The sequence below is a fragment of the Neolamprologus multifasciatus genome, chromosome 16, assembly GCF_963576455.1.
Source record: "Neolamprologus multifasciatus chromosome 16, fNeoMul1.2, whole genome shotgun sequence".
Classification (NCBI taxonomy): domain Eukaryota; kingdom Metazoa; phylum Chordata; class Actinopteri; order Cichliformes; family Cichlidae; genus Neolamprologus; species Neolamprologus multifasciatus.
The window spans coordinates 34,895,384-34,917,523 of NC_140454.1; the positions used below are offsets into that span (position 1 = coordinate 34,895,384).

General features: G+C 46.9%; 1 protein-coding gene across 2 annotated transcripts in view; it reads right to left on the reverse strand.

Annotated features, from left to right (window-relative positions):
* mylka (myosin, light chain kinase a) overlaps window positions 1–22,140 on the reverse strand; it is a 47,170-nt gene that overhangs the window by 6,590 nt on the left and 18,440 nt on the right. For both annotated transcript variants that reach the window (XM_085135579.1, XM_085135580.1), the window contains 15 exons: window positions 20,762–20,959; window positions 19,536–19,743; window positions 19,416–19,460; window positions 17,597–17,683; window positions 16,049–16,899; window positions 12,044–12,160; window positions 9,939–9,998; window positions 5,084–5,131; window positions 3,120–3,247; window positions 2,850–3,006; window positions 2,531–2,721; window positions 2,342–2,456; window positions 1,017–1,049; window positions 807–897; window positions 526–729 (listed from right to left, as the gene is read on the reverse strand). In XM_085135579.1, the coding sequence (XP_084991705.1) occupies window positions 526–729; window positions 807–897; window positions 1,017–1,049; window positions 2,342–2,456; window positions 2,531–2,721; window positions 2,850–3,006; window positions 3,120–3,247; window positions 5,084–5,131; window positions 9,939–9,998; window positions 12,044–12,160; window positions 16,049–16,899; window positions 17,597–17,683; window positions 19,416–19,460; window positions 19,536–19,743; window positions 20,762–20,959 (2,533 nt within the window). The remainder of the gene's footprint in view (window positions 1–525; window positions 730–806; window positions 898–1,016; window positions 1,050–2,341; window positions 2,457–2,530; window positions 2,722–2,849; window positions 3,007–3,119; window positions 3,248–5,083; window positions 5,132–9,938; window positions 9,999–12,043; window positions 12,161–16,048; window positions 16,900–17,596; window positions 17,684–19,415; window positions 19,461–19,535; window positions 19,744–20,761; window positions 20,960–22,140) is intronic.

The following is a 22,140-nucleotide window of genomic DNA, read 5'->3' on the forward strand; positions in this document are numbered from 1 at the left end:
AGGGTTAGAAGACAAAACCATATTTCTGTAACGAGGCTGTCGCAGTAATGAAGCTGCTGAGAAAACGTTATCAGATCTCAGAGGGCGGATAAAAAACAAAACCTGACGGTAAACGTCTCGTTTCCTGCGCTCCATCAGTTTGGATCATGGCAGCAGATAGTCGCTGTTTACTTCATTTAGATGTTTATCTGAGGAAACACTCTGCAATAAACACTGAACGTTTCCCGTGATTACGACAAATTATGAAGGCCACTACAAATTAGACACTCGTGGAAGAGTTCAGCGAGTTTGCTGCTCCATCAGCTCTAAAATCAACAGAGGAAACAGCTGCTCTCCCTCTCATGTCTGCTCACAAACTTATTTTCTGATACTTTATGAAGCCAAAACATCTCAAGTCCATTTACAGACCGGTCACGTTTAAATCCATGTACCGAACACGTTTACTGCCTCCCATCCGTCAGAGGCTGAACTCATCTGTGACTCCTCACCGCCAGCTGATGTAAGGAGATGTGATGGGTCACTTACATCTCCAGCACCATGACGATGTCAGACTTGCCCTCGAAGGCATCGACACACTGGACCAGTTTGGGGTGATGGAGGCTGTTCATGATGCCGATCTCCTGCCGGACGTTGTCCTTCTCCTTTGCAGAGTAGGCTTTGATGAACTTTCCGGCCCAAACCTTCTTTGACGACTTCTCCACCAGCTTGAAGACCTGACCGAACTTCCCCCTTCCACGCAAACACAACACTGTGAGAATGTCTGCAGAGCTGAAGGTGCATGATGGGAAATGTGAGCGCAGACTTACGTTCCCAGCCTCTCCTCCACGTCGTACAGGTCCTTCACCTTTATGTCTGTTTTGATGGTCACATCTCTGTACTCCGGCTCTTTCTCTGAGTCTGACACACAGGCAACACACAGAGGTCAGAGGTCACAGACACGGGAGGACTGAAGATGTGTGAATGCTGTGTGAAGGTTAACGAACATCCGTGCGGGTATACAGTTAGTCATGTCATACCTTCATCCTCCTCCTCTGGCTCCTCTTGGTTTTCTGTTGGACGAAGCAGAGTTAGTTCAGTCAGTCGGGTTAGTTCATCCCTGATCACTGAGATGCAGTTTAGTTTGATTGGTTTAGTTTGATTGGTTTAGTTTGATTGGTTTAGCTGGTTCTGGTTTAGTTGGTTCTGGTTTAGTTTGATTGGTTTAGTTTGATTGGTTTAGTTGGTTCTGGTTTAGTTGGTTCTGGTTTAGTTTGATTGGTTTAGTTGGTTCTGGTTTAGTTGGTTCTGGTTTAGTTGGTTCTGGTTTAGTTTGATTGGTTTAGTTACAGGTGAACAGCTGGAGATAGTGGTGGACCAGGTCTTTCATTAGGAATCATCATGGAGCAGCAGACGTGTGATGAAATCAGACCAAATGTTTTTTTATCACGACCCTCTCGTTCATCGTCTACCTCAGCAGCTCATGATTATGAAGCTTAGCTCAACGGCACTACCGAGACTTTAGTGGCCTAAAACCAGCAACCACTAGAGTCAGGAACTGGGGTGAGATGATCATGACCACCTCGACCAACAGAAACTCAAATCCATGATGAGTGACCCGACCAATGACCGGAACATTTGGAAACAGTAGATCAGGATTATTGATGCACATATATAAACATAACATGTACCAACTGTCAAACTGGGTGTTTGTTACGGTGAGGCGGTCCTGTCACACGAGGAAAGTACCTCAACTTACATCCTGCATCACTATTTATGTTTCTGTTGTTAACAGTGAGATCTGACTCCTCCTCCCATTGATCAGATTCCTAAACTTGTGTTTCTGGCATTAACATAAACTCAGATTAACTGAGCACAGCAGCTTCACTGGACATGAATTTGTAGCAGCTTCCCAATCTCTACACAGCAGCAGTGGTTCCCAGTACCCACTGGTTTCCCTCCATAACATCCATCTGGAACCAAATGAAGAGAAAACTCGTCTCGGGGTCCATCACTCCAGGTTAAAGGCAGCTGTATCCATCCAGATGTTGTGGTGTGAGCTGCACAGTTCTGTAGCTACGAGCTGTAATGATTTCTGCTCAAAGCATCAAATATTCATTTAAAAATCTGAGCAGGAAGCTTTCAGAAATCCTGAATCCTTCAAAACATGCAGTGAGCTTGGCTAAGGAAGATGTTTATGCGACATCCCACCACAAGCCTCTCATCATGGACACGTCCTTGTTCAGACTCCTTCGTTTGGCAGATAGAAAGTAGTTGCTGTGCTGATGTGATGAATGATCCCTGTAACCATCAGGACTTCAAGAAAGTTCCACATGCATCACCAACAACTCAAGAACCAACTCACCATCAGTGTCCACCAGTCCGACAGTCACAGCTTCAGATTCGGCGCTCGGCTCTCCGACTCCGTAGATGTTCTCTGCCCGGACACGAAACTTGTACTGCCGATCTGGGAGGAGGTTCTAGACACAAACAGACACTTTACCGACCCTTCAAACGGTCCTTTAACTGAGCCGTGCTGCGAGAGAACACTCACCTGTACGTTGTAGGAGGTGCTGTTGCAGGACACCAGGTGTTTCCACTGCTGCTCCACGGAGTCCCAGATCTCCAGTTTATAGGACTGCACGGCGCTACCTCCATCGTAGGTCGGCCCGTACCACGACAGCGTCAGGCAGGACCGACGGATGTCTGAGGCCGCAGGAACCTTTGCTGGGGGGTCGGGTTTATCTGAGGAGGGGCGGGGATAGATGACGATGAACGCAAGCTGAAAATATTAAAGCTGCAAAATAATTTTGTTTTTGCAGCTGATTCTTTCAGGAATCACTAAACAGGAAGTGCAGACGCTGCTGTCTCACCGACGATGGTGAGGTTGAGGGCGGCCTGTCTGAGGCCGTAGCTGTTCTTCAGCTCGATGGTGTAGCAGCCGCAGTGCTCCTGCTGCCCGCTGCCGATGGTCAGCCTGCTGCTGCTGTCGCTACTCTCGATGGAGATGTCGTCTGACCCCTCCTGGATCTGAGCCCGAGACCAGACAGGCAGGAGGACGCTTAGACAAACACTTAGACGTACCACAGCCTCAGCCTTAGTCTCTGTGTGTGTGTGTGTGTGTGTGTGTGTGTGTGTCTCACCGGTTTCCTGAACTTCAGCCAGGTGCAGGTGATGGGCGGAGCTCCAGAAAACTTGCAAAGGATCTCCACTTTCTCCCCCGCCAGAATCTTCATGTCCTCAGGGAACTGCAGGATCTGAGGAGGCAGAGCTACACACACATACCAATAATCTATAATCAATAACAGGAGTCCTGCATTAGAGACCTTTAATAATAATTAAATAATAATAATAATAATAATAATAATTCCTTTAATAATAGTGTGTGAACTGACTGTGATCAACACTCAGCTGTGGAAAGAGGAAGAACAAAGCCGTCAGCAGACTCTGTTCTTTCTATTTAATCTGACAGGAGCTGAATGAAATCAGCAATCAAAGCAACTTCTGAAAATTTCAGCAACAGCAGCTTTACCATCATCACATTGCTCCAAGGCATTTAGGCAGAGTTTCAGTCAGAACTGCAGCGCCCCCTGCTGTCAGTCAGGAATTAGACTTTGTTATACTTCAAATGCAAAGAAAGAAGTTTTACCTTCATGACTTTGCGGTTTTTGTACATCTCTTTCTAAAGTGACACTAAAGGATCAATCAACCTGCTCTTCCCTGCAGGAATAACAGAGACAGATACTAACACATGGGCTGTGTCCCAGTTCAGGGTCTGCAGCCTTAAAGGCCGCATTTTAAGGCCGATTACATCACAGCGACACGACGAAGGCTGTCCCAATTCGAAGGCTGCTCGAAATGCGGCCCTCAAATGCATCCTTCATTTCCCTGAATTTTAAGGATGTGGCGGTGTAGACTTCGTGGCCCAACATATCCCAGAATGCACAGCGGTGGGTGTGGAGTGAACTGTCAAAAGTAAGTACTGAATATGATGTCACTTATTTATGTTGTTTAATAACGAAGAACATTAAAACATTGCTGTTGGCCACATGTCGGCAGAGTTATGTGACATTAGTGATGTTTGTACTTTCAGCATTTACTTTGTTTTAAAGTCTTTACTTTATACGCCGTTCAATAGTCGACCTTAATGTTTCAGAGAATGTGATGATTTTGTGGATAATTAAAGTCAGTCATATATCCACAAACAAGCTGAAAGTCAGTGATGCTGCTCGGTTTGCAGTCCTGAACATCACGGCACAAGCAGGATTCACTGCACTGTTAATGTTAGCTCTGTTATATTGCTGCCTCTGTTCGGTGGTGTCGAGCCAAACGGACTTTAACGTGTGTTTGAACGAGCTGACGGTTCACTCGTTAAGCTGTTATGACATGGTCTGATTTTCTCACCCAATAAAGGAATATTTCATATATCAGTCGACTCTTCATTCTATCAGACACAGTTATCACAGCTCATACATGTTCCTTTTACACATGTATGTAAGCATTGAGCCAAATTTAGTAATGATGCCAACATACTGAAGGAACAACATTTGTCTCTTATATATGATACATCTATATACACTGTCAAAGATACTTGAGTATCTTTGAGTGAAGATTTAAGGTGATAGGACATAAATAACTGCAACTTGAATCTTTACTGAAGCTCAGTGTTTGGCACAGAGTTCATGTTCACTGCTGTAATAACTAATAATGATTAATATAATAACTGTAATATTGTCCATATTATATTTACACTACCAAAGTGAGATGACTCAGATAGCTCATATAGAAACAAACAAACAAATGAACAAAAGATTTTCTCCTTCATTTCTGTCAAACAAAGCTGTATGAAACGTTTCCAGCTGTTAGTATCATGGTTGCTAGGCAACCTGGGCGGCGCGACGGAGGCTAGACCGTCCCATTTCACAAGCCTCGCACTTCCGGCCTTAGCGGTCTTTGAGTACGCGGCCCTTGAGGATCGTTGAGGCTGCAGACCCTGAATTGTGATACAGCCATGTTGTCCAGGAACATGCCCGCCTTTCCCATAATGCACCTGTCTCAGCAGGACCTCCCTGCCTGGTAAACATGATTCACTACAGGTGAGTCTCACCTTGTTTGGGCGGAGTCTTTGGAGTTGGCTTCTTTATTCTGGCTTCACCTGAAACAAGAACACAGCAGGCGGTCAGACGAGCTGTGATGAAGAAACGTGTGGCTGTCATTTCACAGCAGAATCAGATCTCCTGGAAACACGATGACTTATTCATGATGTCTTCTAAGCACCTCGGAGCCTTTTCAAAATCTCTGCAACCATCCAAGCAACGAATATTGTAGCACTGCACAAACTGAGCCCAGGAACAGATGATGCAAAGACCCATGAGGGTGCAACAAATTCAATAACCTCATTATGTTACTCTGGAGCTTCCCAATACTTATACCTCTAATATAAGTATTGTAACTAACTAATACCTAACTAATACTAACTAATACCTCTGCAACTTCCACAGCGACCTCTAAAACCTGCCTTAACCTGTTAAGACCGCATGACACGTGGACAGAGAATTTCAAGGTCTAAACATCCTTAAAACTGTTCAAACAACCTTTCAAGACCCCTGAAACCTCTTTAAGGAACTTTCTTAAACTTGAACTTTAAACAGTAAAACCTCTTCCCACAAAACCACCCTGAGACCTTTAATAGCCCCCAAAGACCACTCTGACAGGACTACTGACATGTTCATTTAGAATATTTTTACCACCTCCACAGGAACCTAAAATGTGTCGGTAAAACAAGAGGATAACTAACTTCACGGAGACCATTAAACACATTCCTGGTACTTCAGGGAAATTAGTAACCATTCTTTCAAGACCTCTACAACCTCACGAAGGAGCTTTAATGAACTTTAAAACCTCCACTGGACCCTCTCCACGGTCCTCTGGAGCGTCTTTAAGACCTTGGCCACCTCCAACTTTAAACCCTCCATAAACTGATTCAGGTCTGAAACAATCTCCTCAGTAATCCTGCAAACTTCCTCTGGAACCTTTAAAAACTCCAGAGATGCCTCATCAAGTTTCTACCACAAGACCTCCGAAAACAACACCTCCCTGCACACACCGTGTCACATTATTCTTCCTACCTTCATTAACACTACGTTTCCCATCAGACACTGCACACAGACCTGGTGACACTGAGACGCATCACACTCACAACAAAGATGAAATGATGACACTGACGTGAGGACAGTCGGTGCAGAAATGTTCCTCATTTAGAAAAATCACACAGACTGAATAAAATATGCAGGAAATAAAAACGTGAATGTGCAACAAGCACATCTGAAACTCAGTGAAGAAGAAGTCATACAAGTACAGACACGGTTTTCCTGACTGCTTTCACACGTGTGTCTCACATCGTCCTGCTTTGTTGTGTTTTTATGGAAGCAGAGCACAGCTTATACAAGCCTCTCTGAGTTTGCTGTTCGTCTTCTCTTTTAAATGCTTCTGTCATCAGCTGCTTTTCTTTTTTAGTTTAAGGAACTTTGTCCTCACAGAACATCTAGCAGAGGCAGGAGGAGGAGGAGAAGAATGTGAGACAGACGAAGAGCGTCTCTGATGACCGTACATGGACAATCTAAAAATAGTTCTGCTGGATGCAGGAAATAGTTCCTGGAGTTTGTTTTTCTTGTGATGGCTGCAGATGAAGAGGATAGAAGAATCTGTTCACGCTGTCTTCTTTCTTTGTTTCCTCCTTCAGATGTTTAAGACTTTCCACCTGACCACACCACAAAGTCTGCTGTTACCATCAGTCTGGAGCTCAGGCTCCGCCCTTGCAGCCTCGCTGCTTCGGCTCTGTTTTCCTTCGGAAACACAAACACGAGGATTTTCCAGCACAAACTTATTTTTGCTCTCACAGAAACTCACAAAACAAACTTGAAGCTGCGACAGTCGAAAAAAGCAGCTGCTCGCTTCACGCCCCAAATAAAAATGGTGGATGTCATCAAGTCGCTCATTAACACCGTCAATCAGGTCCCAGTGACGTAGTGACATCATCAGAAGGTCAGCACAAGTTGCACGCTTGGCTGGTTTTTGTTACTTGTCTGCAGCGAAAACACACACAGACACACACGCACACACACACGCGCGCACACTTACACAAGCATACGTTCACACCTGCTTTGGAAGCACGACGGTTTGTGTCTGCTGTCAGTAAAGCTTTACAACGAACCGCCTGGTGAGCCGAGCCTCCGACACTCCGACTTTCACTTTCATGTGTGAAGCTCTGACCTTTGAACCGCGGTGACTGTCTGAGCTGCAGAATCAGACACTGACCTTTGAACCTTAGTAAGAAGCTGATGAATGTGTCACAGGAAACACATTCAGTCTGAGCACTCGACAGACGTTAACGTGGCCGCTGTGTGCAGACATCAGTGTGTAACCGCTGTGTGCAGACATCAGTGTGTAACCGCTGTGTGCAGACATCAGTGTGTGACCGCTGTGTGCAGACATCAGTGTGTAACCGCTGTGTGCAGACATCAGTGTGTAACCGCTGTGTGCAGACATCAGTGTGTAACCGCTGTGTGCAGACATCAGTGTGTAACCGCTGTGTGCAGACATCAGTGTGTGACCGCTGTGTGCAGACATCAGTGTGTAACCGCTGTGTGCAGACATCAGTGTGTGACCACGCGACGCTTCAGTATGTACAGCAGCCCCCCCTCCCCCTCCCCCCTGTCAGCAGGTTAGTATGAGAAAGCTCATGAATGAGGAAACACAAACAGAAGCTGAGCTCACAAAGACAGTCGAGCACAGGTCTGCAGCTTTGATATTAATCAGCTGACGGTCAGAGCTGCACTCTGATTGGCTCCTTGCTCTGTCAGTCACAGGAAGCACTTCTGTATTTACTTCTGCACTGAAAGTGTTCCTGTACACGCCGTCCCAAAATATCAGCTGCATACCTGCTGACACGCCGCTGCAATAAGAGCCCCTGAAAACATCCCCCCAACCCCCCGACCACATGAGGTTTTAAAAGGTTTTAACAATGTTTAGCCCCGCCCACTCGTAGCTGCAGACTAAACTGACAGGTGAGAGTGAGCAGCACCTGCAGCAGATGGTTAGGACAGGGAGCCGACTGTCCGAACCTCCGTTTGTCTTGTGCTCAGTCTTTACTGTAACGGTGTTTCAGGGTGGAGGCTCACACATGCATGCACGCTGCACCGCACAGCCTCCACCCTGCTGCGTCTCTAAGCTAACGTGGGCCCAGCAGGCGGACGAACGGCTTCACTCGACACTTCCACGCTTTTAATCAGCACGCAAAGTAAAACAAAGTCTGTCAGAGCACGAGAGTCAGAAACCAGGCCTTAAATGGAAGTGGGAGAGGAGCAGCGCCCCCTCCGCCTCCCCGACATCATCGCCCCCGTCCTTCCTCCCTCTGTCTGCTGCTAAAACTCTGAGGTCTCCGAGAAGTGACTGAAACCAAAGCAGGAGCCGAGCCGGTCTGAGCAACTCTCCGCTCATGAAAAGAAAGAAAGAAAGAAACTTTATTGATCCCCGTGGGGAAATTCCTCTCTGCATTTAACCCATTCACCCAGTGAAGCAGTGGGCAGCCATTGGGCGCCCGGGGAGCAGTGTGTGGGGAGGGTACCTTGCTCAGGGGTACCTCAGGGTAGCTGTTCAGGGGAATCGAACCCCCGACCTTCCGATCGTGGGGCCACCACTTTATCTACTGAGCTATCCCTGCCCTGCTTATCCCTGATGTTCAGGTAGATTCAACTCTGAGTCTGTTCGCATACATGTGGACATACAGTTAAAGGTCAGGGGTCAGCGCCGTGGAGAGGCTTTCAGCTTTGAACGCTGTCTGTGGGCAGAGCTGTGGGCCCGACTCCAGAACTGAACCTTGGAGCTGTGATATGAACACAGAACAGGACATCCATCCACAGCAGTGAGCCCACTGAGGCATGCACACACCCACACACACACACACACACACTGAGCAGGAAGGATTTAGAGTTGGATCATAAAGATAAGAGCAGATTTTCCACTGAGGGCTGCAGACAGAAACATGAAGCTGCTGCATGTCAGAGTGTTTTTGTGTGAAGTTACTGTTCAAGCACTCACACATCAGCGCTGTGCAGGAGAGCAACAAGAACCGTCTCATCCAATAGGAAATGTTTAACCTTCATTTATTTGTATCTCTATTGTTTCATGAAAGAAACATTTTGGTCACACAACACAATTTACTCAGAGTGAATAATTATTAATCGTAGCTTTGACTTAAACTGTTACAGCCAGGAACTTTTCTACAATATGTTCCTGTTTAAAACCCAAAATCTTTCATTAAGATGAAACTTTTAAAAGAGCAACAACACTTTCTTTTATTCTGAAGAGTGATCTTAGGATTTCTACCAAAGTAAGACTTTATTCTCTTTGCATACAGAAACATTACGACCAATCAGGACACAGCTACAAACCAGCTGACCAATCAGGACACAGCTACAAACCAAACAAAGTTGCTACTTGTAACTTTGTCTACAAAGTTGTTGTTTGTAGCAGACTGTGTGTTTTAGCCCACAGTGTCTGTGTTTGTTTCCAGGTGTGACTCATTCATTCTACAGTGTGTGTGTGTGTGTGTGTGTGCGTGTGTGCGTAAATGTGCGTGTGTGTGTGTGTGTAAATGTGCGTGTGTGTGGGAAGCATCAGGGCTGATGGGAAACGTAGTGTTAATGAAGGTTTACTGCTCTGGAGGTAGGAATAATAATGTGACAGTGATGAAGGAACTGATGTTTCCAGTGATACACAGAGACTCTTTAAAATAGAAACACCCGCCTGAGAGAGTGTGTGTGTGTGTGTGTGTGTGTGTGTGTGTGTGTGTGTGTGTGTGTGTGTGTGTGTGTGTGTGTGTGGGAACCAGTGATCCCAGCCTGCAGCTCCTTATTGGGACAAAAGGAAAGAGGCTGCTGCTGCATATTTTGGAAACTCACTCTCTGAGGTTGGAGTCGCCTTCTTGGACTTCTTGTCGGCCGGAGAGTTTTCAGCCGGGTCTGCAGGACACAGAGAGACAGAGAGGGAGGAGTTAACACGTGCACACACTCAGGTGCTCTGTGCGAGCTCCACAGCCGTGAACCCCAACACAAACATCAGAAACCCTCCGGCAAACACTGAGCGTTCACCTGCAGATATTTTATTCAAACTGAAAAACAAAATGTGTGTTTACAGAGCTCAGACATCTCACATTCTGCTCTCCGACATGACGTACATCACTGAGCACATTCACTGAATGCTGCGTGGACCCAGAGAGGGTGTTTGGTAACACGCCGCTCAGCGAGACTCAGCGAGACGACAGAAGTTCAAGTCAAGTCGTGTGAGTGCAGGAAAATGCCACCGGCTTTTTGTGAGGGAAACCAGCGCGGTGCTGCATTCAGGGACGAACTATCAAAAAAGTCACTGCTCAGACTCAGAGAACCCAGGTACGTAAATAACAACCAGGAGGCATACACATGTAAGCGTGCACGGGACTCAGTCCCGCCTGAGTTAAGGTCCTTTCACATCGGACGCAGCACAGCGCTGAGCTCTCTTTGCCTCGTGCAGTAACGGTTTTCCAGCTGTGCCAAGTAAAGCGCAGCACAAGCACAGCTGCAGCAGAGCGCAGTACTCGCGTGTGTCGCACCTTCGTGCTACCAATAGAAACCAAGCCTACAGCTGTGGTAAGTTCAACTGCACAATGAAGGAAAGCGTTCTGTGCGTGTCTGAGTTCGGTGAACTGTTTGTCACAGGTTTACGTGCACGTACGGGGAACTGCACAGCTCTGCAGAGCGAAAGCAGCGTTCTGGAAACGACGCATTCTTCACTAGTCAGGACAAAGCTTTCTTCTTTAAGGATTTATTAAAGCTTTGGACAGAATACAACACAAACTGTCGTAGAGGACACAAAGTCAAAGACGTTTAGAAGCGACAAGGTGCAGGCGCTTAAAAATGTCACAAAAAATGACGTACAAGCAGAGCGCAGCACAGCACAAATTTTGGATCCTTCGCTCTAGTTTGCAGTGAGACATGCTGCGTCTGATGGGCCGCCAGGCTGCAGTCTCTGGGTGCTGTCTGGACGGACCTGGTGCACAGGCGTGAGACGATCCTGGAGGTCTCAGAACTGAACCACAGCCGGACACTTTCTGTGTTTTCTGGAAGTCACTGCTGTCACTTCCTTGACTTCCTGTCCAAACGCTACATCACAGATTCACAGCACATGGTGGAGCACAGTTCATCGTGTTTCCATCGCGAACTCTGCCTCTGTCCTCGCCACGTTAGCTCAAAGAAAGAGCCGAGTGTCCTCGTGCTGCTTCAGTCTCAGGTGTCCATGAGCACCACAGGACTGAGACACACCTGAAACAGCGGCTGCGTCCGTGCTGTTCTGGACACAGCACGCCGAGTCTGTGGTGTTCGTGAAGCCATCTGTCGTGTTTAAAACCAGCTGACTAAGCCCTTTACAAACAGCTGATGTCCTGACGACCAGCGCTGACCCGTCTGCAAACAGGAGCCGATCTTTGATAAAGTCAAACTGTGTTTGTGTTCGTTGGTTCTAATGACAGGAAACCCAGCTGACCAGCGGACAGCGCTGCAGCTTCTGCTGCATCACTCTTCCAGTCCAAACCACTGCAGCGACCATCAAAGAGTGGGCGGGGCTAACATGACCCATGAATGCTGATGTTTATGTGATCTTTCCAAAGAAGCAGAGCTGCACTGCTGAACAGAGTCGTGTGTTCAGGAGGCTCGACTCATCGGTTGGTGTCGGAGAGTCAGTGCTGATGACGGAGTCAACAAATGTTCGTGGACACGGCAGGAAGTAAACAAGCTCTTTGGTTTAGGACAGATTATGACAAACATATCAGATACATTTCAGATCTTCATTCAGACAACAAAAGTACACTTTAAAGTTTCTCTCACAGTTTGAATGCTTTAAACCTGCGTCTACATCAGGATGCAGGAGGAAGAATAACTGTAGAGGAAAGACCAGAAGAACAAAAACAGCAGAAGAAGAAGAACATGCGGCACTGAAGGAAAGATCTGCGAGAGGACCAAAGCTTTGTTCTCACCGTCTACCAGAACCGTGCAGGAACACTCGGCTTTGCCTGCCGAGTTCTCGGCTCTGCATTTGTACTGGCCTTCATCCTCTGGCAGGGCTTTGTCTATGGTGAGGGAGCACAGGCCGCCTGCAACACACAACACAGCACAATATAACACAACCCACACAGGACACAGATCAGCACGAGGTCAAGTCTCATTTCTTACACTCCACAAAGTTAATCAATAAAAATGAAGGTATGACTCCACGTTTCATTTACTATGAATGAGCTATCAGAGCGTCACGCTCTCCACCCTTTTAGACGTCATGTGAGACTAAAGGCCATCCTCCGCTGCCGGTGCAGCATCCTTCAGAAAGGCTTTCTTCTTCCTTCAACACGTGTTAGGACATTTCTTTGCTTCAGACAGGAGGACAAGCATCACACTCCTCTGCCTCGCCTCTCACTTTGATCAGTGAAAATAAAAGCTTTCCCTGTTAATCCGACTCTGTGACCTGAAAGTTGGTTTTAAAAACTTATGGAAATCTGTCACCGAGCAACTATTCAGCCTCGTTGTTTTGGTCGCCTCCGTCCTGTTTGCTCCAATCAGAACCGAGATGTTTAAAACTCGATCGGCCAGCCGAGAGTTTAGGGGACCTGAAGTTCACAGGACGGGACAAAACTGAAGCGTGAAGTCAAAGAAACCTTCGTAGAGGTCGGCGGGTGATGGACAGTTTCACCAACAACGACACGAGTCTCTAACACTGCCCCCTGGTGACAAAGCACAGCTATCACAGAAACTCACGGATCTGAAGTGACGTTCATACGACCTGCACACGACCAACACTCACCCTAACCCTTTTTATTTGTGCATCGTGATGCTATCGTGGCGCTGAGTTACCATCCATCCATCTTCTTGTCCTTTTCTGGTTAAGAGGAGCAGCAGCCTAGCCAGAGAAGCCCGGACCTCCCTCTGTGAGCCACCTCCTCCAGCTCACCCGGGGGAACAGCGAGGCGTTCCCAGGTCAGCCAAGAGATGCAATCTGACGCAGGGCTTCCTCCCACTAGGACACGAACACCTCGCAGAGGAGGCGTCCAAATTGGATGAACGCCTCAGCCGGCTGCTCCACTCTGATTCCCTCCTCACCACATCAGTAATGACGAGGCCAAACACCATCTGGAGAAAACTCATTTCCACCGCTTGTTTCTACGATCTCATAATCTCATCTGCAAATTTCATAAAAGAGGAGGATGAAAACTAAAGTCAGAGGTCCTTACAGCTGACAGGCTCGGACCTGACCGAGGCAACGTTTTAAACATCTGTGGAGAAAACATCTGTCGTCCCTCCACCCTGCTGGAGCTGAGGGGATCTGCACCAAATCCAACAGAGCATGAAGAGAAGGCAGGAAGCTGCTGCGACTCGTTGAATCAACACTCTGAACACTTTCTGTAAAAGGATCGCTTTGATCTGACGCTTTATCGTCATGACGACCCTTCAGCCAACGATCACGTCGTTTTATAACGACGCCTACAAAACCACAAGAGCAGAAAGTGAAGATCTGAGTGCATCATAAACATGCTGCTGCCTTTAAATCTGTACCGACACATGTATGTGACCTCTGACCTTTAACATGTGACACACAGACTCCTCACTCTGCAGGATAAACACACACAACCAGGGGCTGTCCTCCAGACTGAAATAACACACCGAGGGATTATTACACACACACACACACACACACACACACACACAGGTCTTTACAGGACATCACAGTGTGTGTTTCTATGCTTGTGAGGACCTTCAGGCTTCAGTGAGTCTGCCTATTTTTATAAATGTGAGCCATCAGTCTGATTCTGACGGCTGCTGTATTTATTCCACCATCCATGCTGAAAGCTTCCTGTTAATGAAAGTTTCCTGCTGGAGCCGCTGATAACGGAGAGAAGAAAAGATGGGGACAGCTGCTCCAGCTGCTGAAAGTGAAAGTAAACTCAAAGTGTCCCTCGACCATCAGGAGGAGGAGAAGCAGTGAGGGTGACTTCTGCCGCAGAGCGGCGAGCCCGACAAAATCCAAGCACGGCGTGGATCTACACGACATGCTGCATGCTCATTGGCTAATGACTCAATCATCTCCTGCTTCCTGTTTCTTTGTCGCTATCCGGTCGTTAAGTCTGACGTCACTAGCTGTGTCTGGGCCTTAACTCCGCTGCAGGTCCATAAATCAAACGATCACTGTGGCATCACTGAGAGTTGAAAAACTGTCTAAAGTCTTTCATCTGTAATAAAATGATCAGCGTTCTGCTCTACCAGGTGTAACAATTGAGTTTAACATCCAGGCATCCATGAAAACGGAATTTATGACATTTAACGGAGTTAGAAGTTAGCAGGAAGTTAGCTCGCTAGCTTCTATCTAAATACAATATAGCATGTCCTGACTGCGGGGTTTTAGGAAACAAATTCAAACGTACAGCTCTGTTATCACTTCCAACATAAATGAAGACAGAAAACTAAACAGCAGTGACGTTTGTAGGGTTACTGAAGTTTGGCTAGCTGGTATATAATGATGTGCTACGTGACCGCTAGCGACACAGCTATGTTAGCATAATATAAACAAGCTAACTTTTTTTCCACTCGATAAAAGTTAACGTGAGTGTTCTCGGTGGTCAGGAACAAATGTAATCGCATGGCAGGATGCTGTAAAAGGACCAAACTTCAGCCAGGAGAACAACTGAGATAATCCATCCACAATACGAGGTTAGTCATTCATATACTGCTGCATGGGCTGGGCTGTAGTTACATCCTAAGGTTTTAAAAACTGAGCTTAAATAAATGATTAGCGGTAATAAAAGCCGAGGGAGGTCAACAGTGATCACTGACTGTTTTAGGAGCTTTTTGAGATTAAATAGAAGAAAATGCAAAACATTAAACATGTTAACAACACAAAAGCATATTAAACGCAGACTAGTTTAGGCCCGGAAGTAGGATTTGTCACGTCACCACTTAACGACCGGATAATAAGGTCCTCATTTGCAAAGTAAACATGAGGCGGGCAGCAGGCTCGCGCACTCCGACTTTTATACAAATGCCAGAGGAGTCGCCCCCTACTGGAGATTAGAAAGAATACAGGTTTAAAGTAGCTGAGCACCGGCTGCATCCATCTTTGATAACCACGCCCTCTCTCGTTTTTACTTGATCAGCTGATGTTACATTCATGCAGTGCGGCTAACTCTCACTGCCTTCTTAATGTTACTGCTAGAACAATCACGCTAACTCAATTTTAGCAAAGTCGTGTCTAAAGTAAGTAAAACTATCGCCATCACTGCTAAACACAAAAAAGTCCAGACTGAATTTAAAGTAAACTTTTTTACATTTTTGTCTTCACAATCAAATCCATGAACGGCAGTTCTGCTCCAGCATGTTCAAAGTTACTGAACAGGTTTTAAAGATTAGCTTCGGGAAGACGTAACTAAACATCATGAAGACAGACAGAGTGTCCCTGCAACTGATGAATGAATCCCTGCCGGACCTCACAAGTACAGTAATACGTGTGTGTGTGTGTGTGTGTGTGTGTGTGTGTGTGTGTGTGTGTGTGCAGTGATCTGCTTCCATATGAAATTCCAGTGACGGTCACACATCACATCCTGCTTCTATTGTTTCACATCTGCGTTCTATTATTAGAGTCTCAATCCTCAGACCTCCATCAGCAGCTGCTTCAGCTCCTCCACCGACTCCACCAACGCTGCTCCACAGCTTCACCTCCTCAGCTCCGCCTCCCTGTCTCTCATTCTGTCGTCTTTAATCTGAGGAGTTTTTCTCTGTTTTCTCAGTCTGAATAAATTCAGTGGCTCTAATCGATTCTGATCACTTCCACTGATGATCGATCGCTGCAAACAAACAGTACTGCTAAATAAAGTTTCTTTGAATTCAAAGAGCGTTTGGGGTTGCTGTGAAATGTAAACAAAGCCCTCCTCCTTCCTTTTTAACCAAATCATGTCAGAAAACCTTTCACTTCCTGTTGTGCCGTGTGTGTGACCTCTGACCTTCGTTTGCGAGGATGATGAACTTGGACGCCTTGATGACCTTCCCGTCCAGCGTCCAGGTGACAGTGACATCAGAAGCGGTGGCGAGGCGGCACTGCAGCCGGAGCCGCTGACCGTCCAGCACCGTCATGTCGCTCAGCTTCTCTACAAACTCCGGCGCCGCACCTCCTCCTCCTCCGGTGCTCTTCTTCTCATTAATCCCTCCATCCATGCAGTTGTTCACCTCCGCCTTCTCCCCGTTCTTCTCGGGGGCCGTCGGGTTCTTCTTGTTGGCGAGGACAGAGCGGAAGTCGCCGGCGTTCTTCGTGGGCGTCTCTGCGGCCTTGCTGCTGTTGCTGCTTGCGGCGCCCTTCTTCCCCAGCACGCTGCGGAAGTCGACCTGCGATGGGGAGTTCACCTTCTCCTCGCTCTTGGGTTTGACACCCTTGAGGTTGGCCTTAAAATCCATGTGGTGGCGCTGGTTGTGCTCGGTGGTGGCGGGGCCGGCCTCCCTCTGCTCGTCTCCCTCTTGGATGTTTTTGCCTTGAACGGCTCGGCGTCCAAGCAGCGAGCGGAAGTCCAGCTGCTGCGCCTCCCTCTGCCGCAGCTCCTCTTCACCCCGCTCCCTGGTTTCCACACAGCGTTTGAGGAGGCCTCTGGGAGCAGTGGTCTGGTCCTCCTCTTTCTTCTTCTTCTCTTCCCTGTGCAGGTGCGGGAGCTGCCGGTTCTCCTTCTGCTCCTCGTTGGCCTCCTGCCACTGCCGACTGACACCACTGCTGCTGCTTCTCTGCTCCACGCCTCCTCCTCCTTTGCCACCTCCTCTCAGCACCACGCTCCCACCAGCTGCTCCTCCTCCTGCTGCTGCTGCCAGGCTGGATGAACAAGCACAGAGACAGATGGAGGGACAGAGAGAGAGCAAGAGGACAAGCCCCGCCCCCAGGTCTTAGCTGGTGGGGTGGGAGGTGGGGGGGGGGGGGACCTCGACTCAAATTGTTCATGTTACATCACAAGTGACTCAACTGCCCGAATATGGGCATGAGCAGAGGGAACACACACACACACACACACACACACACACACACACAGATGTAAACAAAGAGAAAGCAGACTGAGGACACACTCCTCCTCCTCCTCCTCCTCCTCCTCCTCCTCCTCCTCCTCCTCCGTTCTGAAGCTGCTCACTCTTTTTCAGTTTCATCAAACTGAAGCAAACAGGGTTTCTTCCAGCAAACACTCGCAGCAGAATAAACACGGAGAGGAAATACTGGCTCTGATTGGTCGGGGTGATATGGATGGATTAGAGAAGCTTTAGGGAATTTCTGGATAAATAACAGAAGGATGGAGGGAATGGTGGGTGGGTGTGAGGAGGGGGTGGAAACAGGAACAGAGAGCTGGGAATAGTGTGGGGGGCTGACGGAGTCAGACTCTATGCTGATGATGCAGAGGTCTGTTTAGGGAGTGAGACGTTTTAAAAATTCATCAGGTTCAACCAATCACGCTCATACGGCACCGAAATCTGACTCCGCCCTGTTCAGCCAGCTGCAGGTGTCCAGGTGAGTGAGGTCTCACCTGCCGCCGTCCCGTCCTCTCCTGTCCTTTTCTCGTCTTTCGGTGACCGACAGCGTGGCCACAGCGCTGCACTCGCCCACGCTGTTCCTGAAACACAAAGTTGATCTTCTACATGCAGCATCTCACAGGCATTAAGACCATCTCCCACTCCCACGCCACTGATTCATCACAGCAGTGTTTTCATTCAGGCACTGCTGCACTGTGCTATTTGCAACGTCAGGCTTCACATGAGAAACTGATCCTGTTATCTCTCATTAATGGCACATTTTCCCTTTAAGAGAGGAAAAGACACCAGGTAGGCTCCACTGGTCCTGATCAACAATGTTCAGAAAAATGTGACTGAAATTACCCTGGAAGTTGTTGTCTTTGTTGCCTTTGTTAGCACTAATCTCATTATGTCTTTAGGCTCAATCATCCAGGTAATAAATCTCCAAAAGTTGATTCTGTTCATCTGGACGTTTTCAGGTTTCAAGGTTTCGTCATCATCCAGGTGACTTTCTCTTCAGTCTCTGAAGAAGTCAGAGATGATGTGGGAAATCTGATATTTACTTTTATAGATCAACTTTTTGTCTTTTTCAGTCTGAAGCTCTCCTGTATTCACATCTGTGGAAAAACGGCCTCTGTGCCATCAGAGACGTCTTCAGTTCATCTGTTCATCTCTGCACTTGATCTGCTCTGCATCAACCTTTGAACGTCTCAGACTTCACAGACAGCAACCCTACACTCGCCCTACAATCTGAAGAAAACAGGGAACGTTTGATGTTTGCTAGAACGATTATGTTATGTTAGCTGTCCCAGCTGAGGACAGGTTTTCAGTAGGTTTCATTCACACATAACGATCCATCCTCCTCTTGCACTGTCAGTCAAAGCTGTTACTGCTCACAGTGTGATGTTTGAAACAAATACTGACTTGGTTTGTAAATGACTTTCGGGACATTCAGAATTTGTTTTTAGTTGAGATCCAACAGTTTTCTGTTTTAGTAAATTGGAAATTATCCATTATTATGAAGTGTGCATTTCAGTAATAATGTTTGATTGACAGTAAATCTTTAGGCTCACAATGGTGTCACTCGTGGCTCAATGAGGTTTAAAGCTGCATTTCCACCGTAGGAACTTTCTACAGGTTCGGGACCATTTGGATAAAATTAGGTCTGAATTAAGTTCTGGGGATATTCTCTTTACCTCCAAGCGTGTCGTACTTCAGAAAGGACAGGAACTTGGTCCAAAATATCTGAACTTTGGAGTTCGTGAAATATCAAAAGATCCTGAACTTTTCAGAGATCTGGAGCTCTGAAGTTTCAGGACCTTGGATGGTCCAGATCAACCATCCCAATACACCTGAACCAGAACTGTTCAGGAACTTTACCAACCAACATGATGAAGTTTTTGATTGGTTAAGCACTTGTTCTCAGTATTACTGTCACTTAAAAACACCCAGAGAACCTCGTCTGTGCGGCACCTTTAAATTCCTTGATGTTGGTTTGTGTTTCGGGTAAAGTGCAGCTTTACCGCCTCTCACAGTTTCTTCATGTTCACCAGCACATCACGTATGATTTTCATGAGCAGAAGGAGATTTCTCTTCTATTCTCATGTTACATAATCATGCTTTGAACATGATGCAGACGGCTGTATGTGCTGGGGTGGATGATGAGGTTATGGATGGATAGATTATGGAGGGGGGAGGGTTGGTGGTTCCTCTGTAATCCTCACTGCAGCTCTGTACTGTAGATCATCTGGGATTATTTTAGCATGTCTGCAGAATCTGTGTCTGTTTATGACATGTGAGTGTTTACAGTATCTGCGCCTGTCGATCCGTTACCTCAGGCTGATCAGGTACTCTCCGCCATGTTCCTTCTTCACCCGTCTGAAGAAGAAAACAAAGTTAGCTGTGTCAGGTGTGGTTAGCTGCAGAGCGTGTGGTTTGTGTGTAACTGTAAACCTTATGAGCAGGGAGACGACGTCCTCTTTCTGCAGGAGTTCATAGTCGCCTCCGGAGGTCAGAGGTCGGCTCGGGTCGGTTCTGGTCCAGGTGTACTGGGGAAACGGATCTCCGGCGATGGCACAGGACAGGAGAACATGCTGACCAACAGCAGCGCTCACCTCTTTGGGCTTGGTGATGAACCAGGGCTGGACGCCGTCCTGAGGCTCTGCAGAAAACCACAATAATAAATCTGGGTTTATATGAAGGTCGTGTGGTTGAGCCTCACATAGGAAACATATACACTGTATATAGTGTCTGAACACAATGACACCAAAGTCGATCGGTCGGTGGTTGAGCTGCAGCACAGACATCCTCAGTTACAGCTGGAGGGTTGATGTCTTCTCCCTCGCAATCCTCATGGACACTAATCAGATCATCCCGGGAGTTTGGATGGATAAACATCGTATCCACACAAACTGAGGATCCACAGACCGTTCAACCTCTGCATGAACTATAAGTTACCATTCAGACTCTGACAATAAAGAAGCATGTAATGCATGAACAAAGCAACAAGCACTGAACACCCGACACCGGCTGACAGGACTTTTCTTTGGCTTTTTTTGTGCAGGCAGGAGCGGTGATATGGACCCAGAGTGCAGACACTCGGAGGCAGAAAGTAAACTCAGATTTATTGCTATATGGCAAACAGAGACCTAGCAAAACTGAGTACAAATACTAAACTGAAAATAACAATAAGCTGAACACACAGCAAGATGAGGGTAGATCGCGACACGGACACAGAGAAACTCAGACAATCGGGGCTGACGAGACAAAGGAAGCAAAACCTGACGCATTAACATGAGACACGGACTTTCAAAGTAAAACAGGAAACAGAGACTGAACTTATAGACACAGACTCATAAGCAGGCACTGCAACAGAGACGTGGGAACAGGGCGGACACAGACACTGACTGGACACAGTATGGAAACCAAAACCTGAGAACTACATAATCAAACACCAAGAATAACGGGGGAAAAAACAGAAACCAAAAGCTTCACAAAAATAAACTAAGAAGAGAACACAAATAAAGGGTACAAAACAGAACGACCCGGGAACCCTAACATATTTGGGTGGATTTGGTATCAGGATCAGAAAGGCTGTGGGTTTGTAATTGTTGTGTTTGTGAACATTGCAAAAATCCCCACATTGGTGTCACTCAGGTCTCAGTGCAACTGCAGCATACCCTCCACAGTGAGCCGGGCCTGGGTCTGGTCCTCTCCATACTGGTTCCAGGCCCGGCAGCTGTAGGTCCCGGTGTCCTCGGGGAAAACCTCGTGGATCAGCAGAGTGCAGCGGGTTCCCTCTCTGAGGAGCTGGAAGTCCTCTGACTCGGTCACCTCCTGCCCATCGTGGAGCCACACCACCTCTGGAGGAGGGTGACCTGAGGACCACACACAGCTTCATTCAAACATCAGGACACATCAGTGATGCAGTACTTTTGAGAATTAAAGGAGTGGCAATATTTTGTTTATTTAATTTACATTTTAGCGTTGTTGAATCAAAAGTACTTTAAAAAAAAAGGCAAACTGGAAGCGCAGTTCCTCTGAAATCCAGCAGAGGCAGCAGTGAGTCAGTCCTCATAGACGTTAGCCTCATACACTAACTGATTGGTCTTTATGGATAATTATCCACCTTCATAACCCCTGGACAGGGGTAGGTGGTCTTTATAACTCACCTGTTTATTTGTTATTAGGGGCGTGGCCTCTTTGACTGACAGGTGGATGGTGACACAGGCGGCTGTAGCTGCTAACTGTTTGCTAGTTTCACCTGAACTGGACCTCTGGGCTGTGTTTGTGCAGTTGGAGCATTATTAATGACATCATCTGACCAATAACATGGCTGCTGTGAGGTCACTGTACTAACAGACCATCCAAGAAGGCGGAGCTTCAGTTTTGATGCACAGTGAAATTCAAGGATTGTGATTGGACGTTGAGCACTGATCAGCAGGTATCTGTGTCTGCACTCCGTCATCTCATCCAGATACGTTTGGCTGCAGGACGTGGACTCATTATGTCAAGTACTGTCACAGCCGCCATTATTTAGATACAGTCAGTGATTTAAAGCTAATTTCACTGTTATTTGATTCATTTCATGGATGCTGCAGTAAAGCTGCTTTAACTCGAGCTGTGGATGTAAAATTAGTTTAAATACTTTTCACATTTAATACAATTATTTATTAATACGTCAGTATGACCTTTAGTGGAGTTCAGTGTAATGATTGGGTAAGAAAAACATCCAGAGGTCAGAGGTCAGAGGTGTGCGTGTCTCCATAAATTTCAGTTTCGTGTGGAAATGAAGCTCGTGCAGAGAAGCAACAGCACCTCTGATCCTCACACAGCTTATATGGAGAAGAAAGCCCAGTGTGGAAAATCATTATGTAACACACACAGACACACACACACACACACACACACACACAGACACACACACACACACACACAGACACAGACACAGACACACACACACACTGCGGGGTTAATAATGTGGGGACTCATGATGAACTCATAATTCAGAAACAATATGTGCTGTCATATCAGAGCAACAACAACACTCAGAGGAAAC